The sequence below is a fragment of the Anser cygnoides genome, chromosome 1 (assembly GCF_040182565.1).
Source record: "Anser cygnoides isolate HZ-2024a breed goose chromosome 1, Taihu_goose_T2T_genome, whole genome shotgun sequence".
NCBI classification, from domain to species: Eukaryota; Metazoa; Chordata; class Aves; order Anseriformes; family Anatidae; genus Anser; species Anser cygnoides.
Window position 1 is genome coordinate 45,347,194 of NC_089873.1, and position 18,933 is coordinate 45,366,126.

At 46.4% G+C, this 18,933-nt stretch overlaps 1 protein-coding gene across 1 annotated transcript in view; it reads right to left on the reverse strand.

Moving 5' to 3' along the window:
- FAM234B (family with sequence similarity 234 member B) overlaps nt 1-16,254 on the reverse strand; it is a 21,533-nt gene extending 5,279 nt beyond the window's left edge. Inside the window, exons 1-8 of the mRNA XM_048053861.2 lie at nt 16,127-16,254; nt 10,106-10,498; nt 9,079-9,177; nt 6,974-7,162; nt 5,315-5,445; nt 4,492-4,639; nt 3,984-4,125; nt 3,182-3,325 (exon numbers count right to left, since the gene is read on the reverse strand). Coding sequence (XP_047909818.1) covers nt 3,182-3,325; nt 3,984-4,125; nt 4,492-4,639; nt 5,315-5,445; nt 6,974-7,162; nt 9,079-9,177; nt 10,106-10,498; nt 16,127-16,163 — 1,283 coding nt within the window. The 5' untranslated portion in view covers nt 16,164-16,254. The remainder of the gene's footprint in view (nt 1-3,181; nt 3,326-3,983; nt 4,126-4,491; nt 4,640-5,314; nt 5,446-6,973; nt 7,163-9,078; nt 9,178-10,105; nt 10,499-16,126) is intronic.
- Nucleotides 16,255-18,933: the final 2,679 nt, after the last annotated feature.

The window sequence follows — 18,933 nt, forward strand, 5'->3', positions numbered from 1 at the left end:
ACGATCAAGCAGCCCATTGTGCTTGTTAGCCATTCTTCAGAGTTGTCTGTGTGTGGGGCAACCCTTGCAGGGCTGTCTATGACCCAAGACTCTATGACCCTTTCCCTACCATGAGAACTTGTAGTTTTGTTACGGTCATAAAAAAATTCCTAACCCTTTCAAAATTCATCAGCAGATTTGACCTCCTGCTCAAAGTGAATTTCCCAGCCTGCCTTAGCTGTGTAAAGTTGCTCTTAACATCCCCACCATTAATGTCAGCCCATGATTCCTTGCTTTCTTACTGCTGGTGGTTTTACAAGCCTTTTTATAACCTTCAGGAGTTTAAATGAAGCCCCCTCTCATCCTTTCCCTTCTGGGCAACATAACACTATTACTTGAATGTCTCTCATTATAACTCTTTTCTAACTGTCTTACTTGCCTTTGGCTTTCTGAGTCTCAGCTCTGCCTTTCTTAAATTCAGCACAGCTGGACATAAGGTTCTAAGAAGCATAAATGATTCCTTTAAATCATATAATCATAGATTTTAGGGTGAGATGATCACACCATGCCCTCCCTCCTCTTATTTATGACAGATTACTCTATTTCATCCAATTAACCAAGTATCAGTAGGCTGTGTCTGACTAGATCTACCCAGCCCTGAGGCTTGCTACAGAAATACAAAGAGGAGATAAATTCATCACTTCTTGTGACAGTCAGTTCTAATGATTAATCCCATCCATAGAAACATGCCTGCATTTTCATTTTCTTGAACATGAGTGGCTTCTGCTCCAAGGCACTTGTTCTTGCTATGGCAAGATTAAAATGGCTGTTAGTTCCTGTGACTTATATGCACATATGAACTCACCTCTCAGGCTTCTCTTTGATCATCTAAGCCCACTAACTTAAATCTTCCATGCTAAAGCACTTTTCCAGCCCTTTTCTTCAAATTTTTCAGCTTCCACTTTAAAACATGCAGACTAGAATGGCTCCTGAACAGCAATGCCACAGTACAGCAGTGGCTTCACTGTTTATACTTAATGCTTCAAACGATATAATTCACTTTACAGACACCTTTGGCAACCACAACCAATGCTTTCAAGGCAGTATTGTGGGATACTCCTATAGCTTGAAAACTCTCCTGTATCAAAAAGAAGTAGTAAGTAGTTCTATCCTATGGGCATTAACTTAAACTCTCTCCTGAGATGACACATCTCATGTCCCTTAAGGGCTACAGTCAGTGACTGATCCCACAAACTGAACGTAGACAAGCAAATGTATTTCAGATGCTACCATCAACTGAAAAATCCCGTGGGCACTTTCTCAAATGAACCAGAAGGCTGGTAATTACTCCTGCCCAACAGTAATCCCCTCAGCAACCTGCTATTAATCCTCTCTCATCTGAAACATCCATTTACAACACAATTTTCAACTGCTTACTCAATTTCATGGTCTCTCAACTTCACTCTTGTTTTATGACTACTGGTTCTCCTTTATGGTCTTCCAGGGATCTTGTCAAAAGCTCTTTGGAAATGCAGCACACATGCAACAGCCAGGCTGTTTTTATCAGAGAATGCTCCCAAAAGGCTGGAGTTAGTCAGCTTGGCTGGAGCAAGACGGAGCTTGAGGCAGGTTTACCCAGGTAAAGGGGAGCTCTCAGCTGATTCTGTACACTACGGCTGATGATGACCCGGGTTTCACAGAATCACAGTTTGAGACTGTTTGAATCTCTTATGACACCTCTGAACTGAATTGGTTCCCCACCCTGTGTTGCTTAGGCAGAACTTCTAAGTCCTATAAAAAATACCCTCTTAAATAAATGCTTCTCCACACTATATTCAACCTACTAGATTTTATCTCCCTTAACTCTGAGAAAACAGACAGACCAGGACTTTAGCACAGTGGCCTTGAATAAGAATTGCTTTAATTAATTTTCAATGACCTATCTGGCAGCTTCTGTACACATACTGTACTCTGTCCCTTGGGACGTCACAGAAACAGAAAAAACAGGGCTGGAGTGCAGCAACCTGAAATACAAGTTGCCCAGAGAGGTTGCAAAGTCTCCATCCTCAGAGCTATTTAAAACCCAACTGCACACAGCCCAGAGCAACCTGGTGTAGCTGAACCTTCTTGAGAAGAGGGGTTGGATTAGATGATCTTCAGAGGTGCCTTTTATTCTCAACTACTCTGTGATTCTGAGAATGGAACAGGAAAAGCAGTTTTCAACCCTTCTTGATTCAAACCCCTACAATTTTTCCATTTAGAAATTTCTTCAGTATTCCTGCTTTTACAGCATCTTTGAACTGGCTTTGTTTAGTCAGCATACATTTACTCTTTGAACTAGATTCCAGACACATCCAGAAGTCTGCAGACTCTAGGCCAAAAATACTTTTAGTCCACCACCTTTCCCCACAGCAAGATCAACTAGCCATAAGCCATTCCCTAAAGCCACTGCTTATGTCACCCACCAGCCCTCAAGATGCTCTTGACAGGTAACACTGCGCTGAGAGGTAACACTGCAATGAGAGCTGCTTTCTTTCCCCTAGACAGCAGAGCAAGCAATCTGTTTCCCACATGATTTCCTTGAACTGTGCCCAACTGCCCTTTGCATACATTAATATGGGGCAAGCTGAAATTGCTGGTTATTATCAACATATAAATTAAGCAATTTGCTAGATCTAATATGTGCGAAATAATAAGATGAGCAATACTGTTTTAAGGTTAACATTTAGTATAGACTGACTGCCATCAGAGTGCTGACTTTCAGCTTTCAAGGAATATTAATATCTGTGGGCCATATTCAGACACCTTCTCTAACAACTTGGATGCTAACATGCTAATGCACCTGCTCCTCTCCACTGAGCTGGCAAATGGCAGCTGCGGACAGCAGATGGACTGAATCACACACCGGTAGTCCCCTGAGCTTCAGTGCCACAGTAGTCATGACATCAGTGCTGGGTATCTGAATCAAGCCCTTCACATGTGAGCACACATCTCAGAAGATTTCATGCCTTTTGCTCTTTGCTTCCTTTGCCCTCCTTGTTTGCACAGCAATGTATCCACATGCCTCCAGTTCTTAGATTTCCCTGTGGACTTTGTTTTTTTCCGGACTTGATTGCTTTCCAAGGAAAACATATGCTTGAAGGTGAAAGGCAGGAAATGGTACAGAAAGATATAGGAAAGAAAAATGTTCCCAGTACGTAACCTGCTGATATTCTGCATTTCCAGAGTCCAACGGGGCTCCAGGTCCTGTCCCTGTAGTAAGATCAAGCCCTCTTTGCTGGTGATGAGCAGGTTGCTGCAGTTTGTGTCAGGTGTCTTCATCATCTGCAGGAATTCAACACCCCCGCTGGGACAAATGGAAAGCAGAGAGAAGATTCCTAGGCTTGTATTTCTGCATCTCAGCATTACCTGCTTGTCCACATAACAATTCATCCTACTTAAGATTTGAACTACTCTTGGAGAAGCCCATCTTTTCCCCAGTGATGGAGCTTAGCTTCCTGTTGTGGGTTTCTTACTTATGCAAGCTAAATTCAGGTCTGGGCTCTTCTGAACATCTTCAGTTACTATAAAAAGCACGAACTGTGGAGGCTTATATTTGTTTCCTCCCTTTATTCCTAACTGGGCTGACCCTGACCACAATTTGCCAGTAACAGAGAAGGGGCTGTGAAATCCAGGCCCACAACGCCGTACAGGGACTAGGCTTCCCAAAAGGACTCTATTAGCTGGAAACACTCCTTTTTTCCCTCCAGAAATGCACAGGAGGCAGAAGAAAGGTACAAGGAGCAGGAGAAGCAAAGGAGTCCATTTTATCATACTTTGCATTTCTTTTCCTAGGACAACCACAGGATAGGGAGGAAACAATGTACTCTAGAGTGCTGTTGTCAAGGAGGCAATGAAAAGGAGAACAACACTGAAGTAGGAGGGAACGTCTCTAGGAGCACTAAAAGGTGCTCACCCTTCTCTACCTCTTCCAGCAGAAGCAAGATGACCAGTTTATCTCCTACCTGTAAATGTCAATGAGCTCTGACAGGTTTACAGATCTGCGTTTTTCCCACTCCGGCTCCTCCTGCTGCAGCATTGCAGGAAAGCTGTCCCGGTTTCTGGCTTGGGTAAAGATATCCCTCAGGGCAACTGCTTGGACATTACCTGCCAGGAAGAGTAAAGATGAAGTCATGCCTGTAAAGGTTAATTGTGTGATAGTACAGAGGGTCCTTTGGACCACTGTAGTTGTGGTAAAAGGCCACACAAAGCAGAAAGCAAAAAAAGAGCTGAAAGGTCCTTGGAACGATGTGCCACTGGTAGAGCTGGCTTTGGGAAACTCCAAGATATTCCAGGCAAACAGGCATTGGTACTCTTTCACATCATGGCAGTGAGACACTTTCTCATGCTCTCTGCTTCCAGATTTTACATTGCAAGGTATGGTGCAGACATCCCAGGGCCACTGAGCAACTTTAGGTAAAAAGAATGTTTTCTCAGTAATGTGAAGTACTGAAGAGGCTAGGTGTGTCTTACCAAAACCAAACAGGATGTAGATGGCTCCCCGGCTGGTGATATGGACTTGAGGGCCAATCACTTTCCCTTCTCCATTGATGTTGTACTTCACAGGCCCACCCAAAGCAGTCCCAGTCTTTCCTGACACCAAGATGAAAAACACATCAGGCTGCAAAGAGAGAGATGTAGAGATTTCTGGCAGTGATTTCATGCATTTGTACTCTCAGAATCTTCCCTGGTGCCCACAGCATGAAGCTCTGCTGCCCCTTCCCTCCACAGCAAGGTCTAACTAGTGGTGTCTCTGCTTAGTTTGGCTTCCTGGGAGTCTCACATTCATGGTTCTCTCTTGTCTGCAAAAGCATCAAAGATGGAAGAGACTTCAAAAAAACAGACTCCTCTAACAACAGCAATGCTAGAATCATGGGGATGAGCATAGAGGAAATCAGCACTTAAATTTATCACACAAGTACTTATTACCTCTGGATAAGCTGAGTGCTCCTTTCTCCAGGGATCTAACTCAACATGACTTCCTACAATGCTGCTAAACACTCACTTCAAAACAAGCATTCACTGAGCAGAAAAAGATAGTTCTCAAGTCTCAGCCAGGAGTGAATAATGACCCTTCTGTTCATTCACAGCTGATAAGAAATGCAGGTAGTGTCATTATTGCTTGATCTCACTGCTCTGAGCCAGTGAAAGAAAGAAGGTGCTTTTCAGAGAAATCTAAAGGAACAACAATTAGGAGCTCTTGTATCTCCTGTTATAACCTTTCCATGTCAAGGGTTCCTGTTCTTCCTCTAAGTAGTTAAGGTCCTTTCAGACCTGTAGCAGGGACATGCTGTACCTGTGTCTCTTTGAGAGCCAGAACAACAATATCCCTAACGCCATCTCCATCTACATCCGGAAGAGTTGCAGCCGGTGCAGCCAGGATCCCATCAGAAAGGTGGATGGAGTTCAGTGTCCAGATGGTCTTGCCTGTGGGAAGAAAAGGATGAAAGAGACCTGCAGCACTTGGGGAAGCAGTGGGCATCCCCAGCGAGTTCCTCAAAACTTACGAGAAGGACAGAACAAGAGAGCTTGTTTTCCCCGTTCCTGAAGAAAAGGGAAGACGAGCACACAGACTGGGGCAACATGCAGTGGGAAGCAAAGTTCTTCCCCTGGCATTTCTTCAGATTGGCTTTGAGACATGCCTTCGTCCTGCTGTGCTTCCTTCTCTGCATCTCTCTACACAGACCTGAGCCCAACAAGCTTCCTGAAATAGCAAGGAATATTTGAGGTTCACTCTTGGAAGGAGAACCTAAATAGGAGTGCTGGTCTGCAGGACTGCAGTTGTTTTCCTCAGCCAGCAGTAAAGCCTGTAGGTGGATGCCAGGAAAGGGAACAGATGGGCAGTTCTGATATTCAAAGTGCAAATCTGTGTTTCAGTTAAATTCCCAGCAGCAAATAGCCACTCCAGCATAGCACGCTCACTCCACCTCAGGGTGAAAGCATGTTAGCAGACGTGATATCAAATGGTTCAGCAGTCCAGCATGGACCCAGCTGGAAACTCAGTAAAACCTGATTTGCAAATTGGCAGATAAACAACCAAAAAATGCATAATGAAATGTGATGCTTTTACTTCTCCGTAAGTCTTTTGCCAGCACTTCCATTTTTCAAATCAGTTTAAAAATGCTTTGCTGCTGCTACTGCTGTGTAGGATATGGTTCATCCCTGCATGACAAAGGAAACCAAAGGCCAGACCTGCAAACACTAGTGCACATTATTAACACTACTACTGCTGGTAAAAGAGACAGCCTATGCTCCTCATGATGCAAAGACAGACCTGTGCACATGATCTGGTCCCTAAAAATATTTGAAAGGTAAGTACTGCTGCTCATTGACTGGATCTGTCACTTAAACCCAAAGTTTCTTGTCTCTCTCCATCCTCTGTTCTGATTCCAAAATCATTCTCCTATAGTTACCTATCAATATTTCTGTCAGTGAATTAATGTGGCTGAACAAGCAGCAATCAGAGAATGGAGATGTACATGACCAAGTGATTAAAAATGCAATATCCATTCATATTTAATCAATTTTTCTATGGGCCTAATTTCTCTGGTGGGTTTACTAGCTGTAGCATATGCCTCTATGTAACTTCTCCAGGACTGGTGCTCAGCTTTCCAGTGCTGCTACACAGGTGCAGAGCTGTACTAACAGCTCAGTGTAGATGAAAACAGACCTTACACATCCTTTATGCCATGCAGCTATTACAGATCAACAGATAAGATTAACACTTTGAAATGTTCCGAGATGGTAGGATGGAGATGCTACCAGAGAGTGGCAATGGTCTGGAGTCTCTCTCACCTTTTGTAACTAGAAACTTATTAGTGTTTTCACCCTTTCCTGTGTGTCACTAGATAACAGCCAGCACAAAGTGCCAACACTGAATGCTTATGCTTATTGGCCCTTCAAAGGAAAGGAAAAAGCAGCAGCATCTTTCTAACGTGCTAGTAGTTGCCTCTACCTGTGGAGGCGCTGAGAAGGCTGAGGAATTTAGATGTTCCTGTCACAAGGCAGGTGGGCTCTGCTGGTGTCCCCAGCGACAGCCCTTTGCACTGCACACTCCGAGTCTCCTCTGGAAGCTGGATGGACCACAGGGTGCTGCCGTTCATACCAGAAAGGGCCACCACAGTCACAGAGGGCCTAGAGACACCTGGAAGAGACAGGAGAGAGAGAGAGTGAAATCCCTTGGCTTCAAAGGCTATCCTCATAGTGTCTTTGGTCCTTGTGCTTAAGTTCCAGCTCTATCTCCTGAAGCTGAGTGGCTCAAGCCAGCTATCTCCATACTGCCTTAAAGGAAAGGTCAGATCCCACCCTTTGGATTAGTCTCTCTGCCTGCAGAGCCTAGCAGTGACCTGAACTCACTGCAAGAAATGTGGTCAGGTGGGCACGAGGAACCAAGCTCCTCTTGGGGCCAACCTGCTGAGCTGTGCTGACTTCCTGGTGTGAAACACATTGCTGTCAAACCAGACTAATCCTTCCGATCCCCTCTTCCTCAAGCTGATGGATACCACTGAGGGGATGCCTTAAGTGACTCCTTAGGCAGCTGCCACCTCCTGGAAGGACTGGGCTGTCTGTAATTCTGGGGCACCATAAAGTGACTGACAATCTGGGAGCTTTTTCCTTTGTTTTCCAACTTTTTGTCGTTGTTGTTGTGAAAAACAGATTGAATGCAACAAATTGGTGTTACTCGGGGTCTTTTCCTAACTCACCAGTTAGCACGAAATAATAGCAAGAAAAGGCGTCCTATGCTGTTTCAATAGACTGTTGGCTCTGATTGCAAATGCCAAAAACTTTTAGCTCGGCCTCTCCTCAGATACGATTGTGGTTACTGTAATCTCCACCCTGGACATTCATATCACAACTTAAGATGAACTCCCATACATTTCAAGATAACAACAGTTCCTGTTGGCTCCCATCTTACTGGCAAAACTCAGCCTGACTACATGGAGGGCGTAACCGGGCCACTGGCTAAAAACAAGTCTGAGCCCACCCTCTAAATCTAAACTTACCCTCTTCTCAAACTGAAAATCATACGGCTCATGCTAAAGGGTTGCCTCAGGATCAATTCTTTTTGTTGGGTTAGCAGGGATCTAGAATGCAGCTCACAACTGCTGTGTGTATAGGCTGGATAAATATCCAACAATGTCACAGCTTGGTCCACCAGAACCTATTCTAAGCAGCCACCAGAAGGAAGAAGGGTGATCCCTGCTGAATAGTCAGGCACAGAAGCTTCCCTACCATCAGCCAGTTTATTGTACATGAATTAACATTTGGAGCCTGGCAGGGATGTGGAGGGATCTGGAGAAAAAGACAGCAAGGTGGGGCTATTTCCTGCAACACCAACCTACAGCTGCTCTAAAAACAACAGTATCACTGCAATAAAAGAAGTTTGTACAGCCCTCTTTGGCCCCAGGGAAGACAGGGAATCAGAGCAGCTCCAGGGAAGAACATCCATAACGCTCCCTGTTGGCAAGCAGTGAGCTAGCTCAGAAGAATCAGAGCGCTCAAGCAGTCAGTCTGTCATCACTGTTCCTATTGCCAGCTACCCTTAGCAATGGCCAGGAGACCAGATCATGGATCAGGAAAAAGTCCAGACTCTACTACTGAATCCTGTCTGTGATCTTTGTCAAGCTGCTTCCACCTCCCTGTCTGTAAAATGGAGGTAGAGAGACGGAGCTTTTTAGTGAAGAGCTTTGAGAAGTAGCAAAGGGGGAAAAAACACCACCTTATTTCTAATTGCTATTTGCAGTGCAGTGCTTTCTGATTGCTTTATCTCTGCTCTCAAGCCAACTGTGCACAAATACAGGACAAAGAGATGGACTTGCCCCAAGATGAGATGAGGGGAAATAGATGACTGACTGGCTGAGAACAGGTATTGGAGCAGAGGCTTGCAAGGAAGATTATGAACAGCATGACAAAGCACAGCCACAGAACAGAAGCCATGTTAATGAAGAAACAACAAGGTAGATTTGTAGTGGTATAAACTCTTCCCATGCATTAGATGAATATACCAAGGTTTGTACTGACAAGTACGGAAAGCGGAGTGGAAGGAACTGTGGTGCTTACCCATGACACTAGCATTCATCAAGGCTGTGAAGACGATGAGGATGTCAGGAAGCCCATCGCTGTTCACATCACACAACTCCAGTGGGGATAACACTCCACCTGCAACAGTCACAGAGAACCACCGTGCTGTTGACAAAGCAGCCACTCAGCCCACTCTTCACACTGGGAGCAGAAGGCTGGCACAAAAAACAGACTCATGGAGTCTGCTAGGGAAGCAGTAATGCCAGACAGCTCCCACCACAGCTAGATCTTTCACTGCATGGAAAAGCAGAAATGTAGCATCTGAGTCAGAGGAAGGAAAGGGAAAAATACAGGAACTGACAGAAAAAGATATCTGTTTCCCACTTCACTTTCTGAGGTGATGTGGGAGACACATATCTTACAAAGGGCTTAGATTTGGAAGCCAGGGGCAGAAAGCAAGGAGGGAGAGACATATCTAGACCTGGCAGAAATTATTTCACAAACTACTGTTACTTCACTTCAGAGGTCAGAATGGGAGATACTTCAGAAATGTTACCAGTGGCCTGTGTAAGTTGACAAAAGATCCCAAATGTTGATTTAAAGATTCAAGCAGGGCAAGACAAAAGAAATAAGGTTAGTTGAGCCAGTCAGGAGACACAAAGACTTCTATCGTCTCTTCCCAAACACTCCCACACACTTCAGCGTGGAGGTGCTGGTACAACCCGGGGTCTAGAGAGGGAAGGACTATGTTTTAAGGTGGGCTGGGCCATCTCTACGTGAAACAAACCATCCAGACAAAAAGGTAGGATGGGAGGAGTCAAAATGTTTTTGGTGTCGACAGAAACAAGATTTTGTGGTTCTGTTATCTACTGATGCCAGATTTCACAGGCCTCAGCTTGAAGAACAAGCAGGACAGAGCTGCCTGTCTATTACCTTGGAGCATCTGCACTGGTGAGGAAGGGTCTCTGCTCTGAGCTGGCTCTCCCAGATAGGTCTCTCCCGCCGATGCCCAGCCTGGGAGCTGCCACCTCCCCCACGCCAGACGCTGTTCCTGGGGCTTTCTCACCTGTTCCCTGACCTAGGTTGCGGTTCCAGGTGTTATGCAAATCTCTAGGGGGACAGGGAATGAGAAATGCGCACACCAAAACAAGAATCATCGAGATCACCACAGTGAGCAAAAAGACCGCTGTGCGCAGGTATGGCATGAGGGAGGGAGCAGCCTTCTGCTCCAAACTCCCAGCCGCCTCTGCAGGATAACCCTCGGGCGCGCTTTCTGACGTGCGCTGCTTTGTCATCCCAACCTCCACATCGGAGTCAGGATCCTGCACCTCCTCAGGGGGGCTCTTCCCATTCTTGACACCCCCGTTTTTCTGTATGTTGAGTACAAGGTCATCTTCACTTTCATCGCTATCAGCCTGAGTGAGGGGATCGTACTCCCCGAGGTCCGGGCTCTTCTTTCCTGAGGAGAGATGGAGACAGACAATAAAGCATTAGCTCCTTGCTTTTTCAGGATTTCAGTGGAGAAAAGGCTACAGTGAGCCAGGTGAGATCCCAGTGAGAGCTGTGAGAGAAAAGACAGGGTCTGTCCAGGTTTCAGAGTAGCAGCTGCAGGAGAAGTGATGCCAACAGTTTACTTCCCCAAGATAAAGGCATATACATATAATATCTATATACATATATAGATACAAGTATGCGTGTATACTTTCCTGTTTGGTAGTGAGCTACACGGACATGAATCGTGCTTCGTCCTCCGAGTACCTAAACTGCAGCACTCTCTTGACTTCAGACTGAACTCCTTTAGCATTTGCCAAACCCTAATCCCAACACAGCCCCTCTTCACTTGTAGGCTATGTCCTCCAAGGGGGCCTTCATCTGCAACTCATTTTTCCCCTGCTCCTTCTGCCCAGTCCAAGCAGTACTGCTGCCTTCTGGTGTGCTGTATTTGCTGTCCTGCTTCGTGAGGGATGGAAGGGTCTTGGCTGGGATGGAGCACTGTGAAAGGTTTCTCTTCACTGCTGGTAAAAATGGGTATCAACTCCGTGAAGATTAGGGCAAAGTAAGTGATTTTGGCCTGTTGGGTCGGTATATCCTAGTATCTGAAGGGACCAGGGATGCTCCTTTAGGACGCCACCTTCTCCGCATGGCTCAGCCAGCCCCTACAGTGGGAAACCAGTGCTCCTGCTCTGTTCCTGCCCCCACCTCAGCTGACAGTCGTGCCCGGCCTTGCTGAGATAGATACCATAGCGCTGATGCCTTCAGGTGGTGGTACAAGAAACTAGCTAAGCTCTCGGTGCCTTCCCAGCTCCTGCCCCTGCGCCACAGATGCCTGACACATGGATGACTTCTCCCCCAAGCCCTTGCCAGCCGCAGGGAGTGCGATGAGGGCAGGTGCAGAGCCCGGTGCTACCTGCTGGCATAAGGCCAGGGCCATCTGTCCGCGGGGGCAGGCAAGATCACGCAGCCTCGGGCTCCGGGCTACGAGTGGAGGAGCGCGTCGCAGGGAGCTGCCCCGGGCCACCCGGCTGGGCACGGAGCCATGGCCACTGCTTGGATGTTTAAAGGGTTTCGGTCTGTTTCTTTCTCTCTCCTATTCCAAGCTGGGATTTTGTTATCCCAGATATCTATCTCATTTCCCTTTGCCTAAAGCTGACCCGAGACAAGAGCTACCTTGTGCCTGGAGATGCTTGAAGGGATACACGTGAGGCATAAATAACAGGCAAAAAAACACACGCTGTAACCATTCTCAGACACTAAGATAAGAGTAAGGCTCTACTGAGTGGAAATTTAAGGACTCTCATGGTTATTCTTACTGCATAAGATTATATGCCTTACTTCTGGTTTTCCTGTAGCAGGCAGATCCGCAGTTACATGGGTACTGTAACACTTATTGCAACACACCAGAATCTATTTTGCAGCATGTGGATCTCATTTCTTTCTCATTTCTTGACCCCATGAAAGGATCTTCATTTCTCCTTCCTGTACTACTTATAAATGGTGTTTGGTGTCAACTTTAGGATTTAAGAAAAACTGTCAATCCCAATACAGGTCAAAAGCCCCACAGTACGAGGAGCAGCCAGGGCAAGCCACCCATACTGATCAGAGGGAAATAAAGATATCCAACCAGGTCGTACGTCTAAATCAGACCCTTCCTTTCTGAACCACGTGCTTCTGCATAGGACTCCCATTAAAACACTCTGGTGCACATACCCACTCAAAAAAGTGGTAGAGCACTCAGCTAAAAAATACTGCATTCCTATGGGACTGTGTATCCCTGTGAGACACTGCACTGTTTGCCATAGCTCTGCCCTGAAACAACACGCACTCACAGTGTGTGCATTTCACGGAAAGTCTTGGCCTGACCTCAGCGGCACACAGCTCTCTGCTTGGAGGTTGCAGTGAGAGAGCAGTGTGAATTTCCCAGATGTCTATGCAGTACGTTGTGCTAAGCTGCTAGAAGAGAATTCAGCAAAACCAAGGAATTCCACAGAGCACTCGCTGGCAGGGTATTTACAGCACCACACTACAAATCCAGATGTGCCAGTTTGATCCAGGTCACAGTGGTATTAAAAGCAAATGCTGCTGACCCAAGAGTAAGTGGTATTTCAAATATTTGGCCTGGGAAGTCAAAGGTGGACAGTTCTGATGTTAAGCAGACTGCTCCCGATTTTGGACCCTGTGTACTTTGAGTACAACAGCCCGACAGCATGCTTACACTTCAGATAGACTGTGATTTGCTTAGTTATTTTAATTCCAGACAGTGGACCCAGAAGACTAAAATCTACTGCTCATCCTTGGAGCAACTAAAAGTATTGTCAGGAATGAGCTTTATCTATTACGGTTTTGCTTTGGATCTCTAGGAAACAGAAAGGACCTTGAAACTATGGCTCACCCACTCCTTGCGCTGCCTGGGACTGAGATGCTGGCAACATCGACAGTCATGTCAGCCACCACAGAGGTTCTGCAACAGGAATGCCGTTCCTGCTGAGAACCAGGTAAAAATCCCAATCCGCTTGTCAGATGTTAGAGAACAGCTACTGTACAGGTAAAGAAAGATTAATTGAGACTCTCACAAGGCACAGTAAGGGCAGGCATAAAATGCCCTGCTGAGTGTTTTTTTTTTTAGCCACAAGGAGAGAAGATACTGCCCTTTAACAAGGGCTGCTGGAGCACTCACCTAGGCCATAGGAAACCCAATTGTGTATCTAACCTCAGAGGATTCACATGCTCATCTCCCACTGCTCCAAAAATACCCTAACAAATGATCTGTTGGTGCTTTGGGAACACATCTGGAGAGCTGGTGTGCACATGCTCAGCCCAGCCTCCTGCGGTTGTTCTGCAGTGCAGTGAATAAGTAACTCTGGATTCACCTGGCTGGAGAGAGAGCAGAAGGAATGTGACTCTTCACCTGAGTTTTAGGTCACTTGCTGTGGGAAGGAAGGGTGCCACACCAGGCTTCCACTGATCGCTCCAAGACTTTTAAACAGAAAAGCACACAGAGACCTAAATGGAAGTAGGGTTTGTAAAAACAAGGCCACTCTCACATCATTTAGAGAACTACGATTTACTAGGAAGTGCTCCTGAAGTGAAATTCTTTCCTTTTTGGTCAGCTCCAAGGCTCGGGCAGGGGGAAGACAGTTTGTCCATCAAGAGATTGCTAAAGCTGCCACTGTTGTAAGTGATAAGCTGTCAGAAAATCCAATATTCCTGTGAAGTTTTCAGCTTTCCACTGTGCAAGTAAAAATGTTAAGGCTTGAGACAGCTTCTTGATCAAACTCTTCTTGGTCTCACCCTATCTCCTGAAACAATAATCAATGTATAACCCTCACGATCCTGCACTAAATAAAACAGACGCTAGACAAGCCTGCAGCAGTTCTGGGGCCTTGTCCATGTAAGAGACTTGTGTAACTCACATCCTGTTATCTACCTTTGGCACAGCATCTCTAGGTGTATATAAACTTTGCATCCACTCTGCTGGGACAGCATTCCCCTCAGCAGTCAGCTTCTCTACTGCTCTGCATACTCACCTGTGGCTATTGTAAATGAACAGCTTCTCTTCTGACCTCACCTAACTGGTATTCGTGGTTTTTTTTCTCCACGACACTAATGATAAAACAGAGGTTCCCAGTCAGTGGCCTGTGGTTACAAACAACCAGAGGAACTGCTGGTTGTGGTCTGCGGATAAATTATCAGTCATGATACCACCTACTTCTTTTTTTTTTTTTTTGCAATCACTGGTAGAAAAAGTAAATACCAAAGAAGGAGATTTTCCAAGGCAGAAGAGAGAGAAAATGCCCCAAGCTTGTTAACTTTCAAGGGCAGCAGGACTCCAAAATGCACTTTATGAATTTGAAAATCCACTGTGCATTTGCCTGACAGTACTTTTTGCACAGGCTGCTCTTGTGACTGCTGCAGCAGTAGAATGTGACCTCCCATAGAAGAAAAGATGAATTGTGCTACAGCTTGGAAAGGAGGCACCTGTGAGGTGATCCGTGTTAAACTGGGTCCCACTCATAACGAAATATTCATTGCTAATGCTGATGCCTTGAAAGATATTAAACTGTCATGTATTTTTATTTTTTTGATTTACTGGAAATGCTTTTTTTTGCATCCACTTTAGAGTGAAAAGACCAAACCTTGGACTTCAGACAAGTGCAATTTTCAGCGCATTATTCCAATGATGACACACTGGTTCCAGTATTCTTTGTACTCGCTTCAGGCTTCTGTTTATTCTTTTGTTTTTTTTGCAGTTGGCAGGCACCAGTCATTGGGTACTGCAGACATATCTCTAAGCCCGTAGGGAAGTAAGTTGCCACATATTGATGTAATTAATTTAATGAGATGCAGCAGAAAAAAACAGCTCTAGCAATAGGCTTTCTGCTTTTTCACTGCTGTTGAGAGCTGCATTTTTCAGGAGTTAACCACACAAACAAAATATGATTCATGCAGTTTCAGCTAACGACTGACACAAGAACCATTTTCCTCATGGCAGCTACAAGGCCTGTGCCCTTTTCCCAAATCAGTGCCTCCCAATGGCAGATCTCAAATAGATCTTGCTAGTGCCAGAGATCCCAAGAGAGATTTGTCCTTGTTACTGTGCAGTTCCCCAGTGGTCACACACCAATACACACACACACCAGTTCGCACTTGTCCTAAATAAACTTCATGTAAAATCGATTCCTTCCCACTGACATGAACAACAGTCTCATGAAACCAGGAAGAAATGGAGTAGCAAGTGAATGTGTGAATGAGACCAAAGAGGCATGACATAAATACAAAAATAATGAGCACTGCCATGGGTTACCAAAGGCTGGCAGGAAGGGCCCTGCAGACATTACTGTGACCTTCTTGGACCAACAGAGGAGGAAAGCACCGCCTGCCCTGGGTGCTGCTTCATGGACCGGAGCACTGCGGGGTCATATTGGGGTGCAGATTTGGGAAGGAGCCTCTGTCCCATGGCTGTCCTGAAGGCAAGACGTGGCTGGGAGGGGCACCAAGGCACTTTGCCATTGGGGCAATGGGGCCAGGTGCTTTGGCAGCATCCCCAACTGAGTCCTGCCAGTCCTTCCAACAGCAACCAGCAAACGCAAGGCGTGGTTTAGCAATGTACCCTGATAACCTGTAATATCCGTGCCAAAGAGAATGGTTGGACCGCTGCTGGCTGCCTTATCTTCGGAAGATCTGGCTCCCAGCACAATAGTCCCTTATGTTCCCATATCCTTTCATCTCGCTCAACATCTCCGGCCGGCAACTATGCAGAAGAGCGAGGCAGACTCCGAACACCCACCTGGCTAAGCGCAGCGACGCGTTCCCAACTCCTACCCTGCCTTTTTGGGGTAAAACCGGCAGGAGGGCCTCAGGCAGGGCCCTGCGAGGCTGCCTGGAGCCCTACGCCCCCCGCAGCCAGCCCCAGCCCCAGCCCCAGTCCCGCAGGAGGCCCCCGCAGCCCCGCACCGCCCGCGCCCCGGCCCCTTCCCCACCGCCGCCGGGAGCAGGCCCGGCACCGGGCGCGGCTGCCCCCGGCCCATCCCGGCCCGGCCCGGCCCGGCCCCGCGCTCCCTCCCGGCCGGCCGCGGCCGCGGCCCCTCACCCGGCAGCTTCAGCGCCCGGGACAGCACCGTAGCCATGGTGGAGAGCGCAGTGAGCAGGCGCTATGCTCGCTCCCTCCTGCTGCCTCCTGCGGCACGCTGGGGAATGTAGTTCTGCGGAGAGAGGCACACACACACACACACACACACACACACACACCCCCGTCCTCCCAGCCACCCAGACCGGGGCTCTTCGCTCCCGTGGGGTGCTGCGAGGCCTGATCCTGTCCTCGGCAGTGAGCCGTGACCAGGGACAGTCCGCATTTCTGCAGCTCGCACAGGGTGCTGGGCACAGGTGCGTGCAAAACTGCACTCCTTGTCCCAAGTGGTTTTGTGCAAGAGCCGGTCTTTTGAGTTGTTCCTAGTATAAGCACGTGCCTTCACTCTTGGGAAGAGTTTGGTTGGGAGAAGTCTTATTTTGTGACTTGGTTTTGTTTTGGAACATTTTATTTTTTTAATTACTGCACAAATGACCACCAAGGCATTTTCCAAAACTCTCCTCGATCTTCACCGTAGCCTAAGGCAAGTGCCCGAATGAAGTCTCCCCTTCCCACAATGGGGAAGTTGAGCAAGAAGGGTTTTGTGGTTTCCCCAAAGCCACAAGGCTCCAGCTCCCTGATTCCCAGCCCCATGCACGGGCCTTCCGACACCAGCACTTCTTCAAGTCATGATTTGTGTGAGAGCTCTCAAGCCTGTCTCTTTTGTCAGAGAAGAGTATTGGCTAAATACAAGAAAAGAAAGTCCGACTGCCTAAAGACTGCATCATGTTTTCTCAGCAACTGCTGCTGCAGCCTTCCCCCTATTCTGTTCCTGGAAACAATATACCACCCTTTCCTGTCCAGGTCTGTCCTGAAACTTTAGATAATAACAGTAAAGAAGGAGCAGAAGAGAGACACCAAGTGGTTTAACCGTTGAAGAGATTATTTATTTATTTATTTATTTTTTAAAAACAAACTTGAAAGAGGGAAAAAGAAGTAGCTCCTGATCCAAAACCTTTTGGTACCACTGGAAGTTTTTCCATTGATGTCATTAGGCTTCAGATCAGGACTTTCCTGAGAACACAGCGCATGGTGGGACAATCCCAGACGGCAAACTCTGCAAAAACCACCAGAGTTACTCTTTTTCCTTCCTGTCTAGGTCCTTCTGAGTACAGACTCCTGTTCCATATTGCCATTTCCCCTCCTCCAGTTTTTGATTTAGGAGCCGTAGTGATCCTGTAACTATGTCAATATTTACGGGAGAGATCCTGGATGCTTTTCAAGTCTCAGTTAGAAAATCTTGTGATATACAGGGACAAGAACTGTCCTACAGAAAAGCTCTTTCTAAGAAAATGCTTCTGGCACCAATTAGACTTGGGAGCAAGGTTGCAAGAGAAAACAGCCAGAACTGGGAACTGGAAAATCTGTTGTCCTCATTTGTGGTCTTCTAACATCAGGCACACACACACACTGCAAGAGCCTGTAGTTTACAGTGCTCGTGTGTTTGTGGTACAGCATAACCCACTCTTAAATTCATGTATACCCACAAAAATGTCTCTTTCCCCAATCCCTGAGATCTCTGTGAGCCTAATGGATAGCAAGGACAAGTGATCTGCAGCAAAAACTGATTAATTTGAGGAACATCTGGCTGAGCAAAGTGTTCAGAGAGTTTAATGATATCCAAAGCATGAAAAATGAAGTTTTTCTTCTTTAGACTGTGAATGTTAACTGATTTGCATATAAATTGGACCTGTCAAGTGTGCTAATATCAATCAAAAAGCTGTGAAAATAAAACTGAAGTTGCAAATAAATCATTCATTTATGTGAATGTTGCTTTTACATGAATTGTTATTTATTTTTTTCAAAGCAGTTTGAAGAAGCCAAATGCTGAAAAATGGGATATTGGGACATAAGCATAGAATTCTGAGAGCTTTGGCTTGCAATGCTTTTTGTTTTTTAGAAAAATGTTACAAGCCAAAAAGCTTGGAAATGTGCAGCTGCAAGCCCCTCATCAGTATTACACTTGTGCAAGCCTTCTCTGTCCAGACTGGCACTTGTTGTCCTGCTTAGGTTCTCTCTGCCTGAGGTAAACTGTCTGTGCCCTGCTGGATGCTTGATTTCTGACCTGACCCATGTCCTTTGAAATGCTGGTGTGTTGAAGTTGCTGCTTGGGTATGTGTTATTCATCTGACTACACAATTTGTAGCAATATCCAAGCTTAAGATGATCAGTGCAGGATACTTTGCACTTGATTCAAAAATGGATGACACACCAGTAGGAAGACTTTTCACTGTCACCCCTTGTGTTACCTTTTCACTGTCAGTCTATGTGAACAGAGTGGGGTGATGTCCTTGAACAGCAACAGGAAAATGATGTGCGGGGGCAGCTGCATTGTGCAGCAGTCCCAGATAATGCATTCTAACCCTGCATCCAGGTTGCACCTATATTCTTTTTTTTTCTCCTCCTTTATTTCTTTTTGGGACTGGCCGTGTATCATCCCCCTCCTGCCTTGAGGTCCTTTTATTCAATTCTCTCCATCTTTAGCCACTGGACCAACCTACACTGAATGTCCCACAAGTGAGAAGTGCTGCCCTTTCTGTACAGTGGTGAGTGCTGCCCTTTTTCCTCTGTAGGAGCTGCCAGATGCTGGCCTGGTGTGTCCCTGCTGATCCTACCTTCTATTTCCAACATTAGCTGCCTTCAGCATGGGTCCAAATGGGACCGATTTTCTTCCCTCTTTGCAGCTGATGGCTGACCTTTTGATCTTTCCCACCAAAAAGTGATAGAGCCACATGTAGCTTCTGTGAGCTGCTTGCAGCAATGGCAGTCTT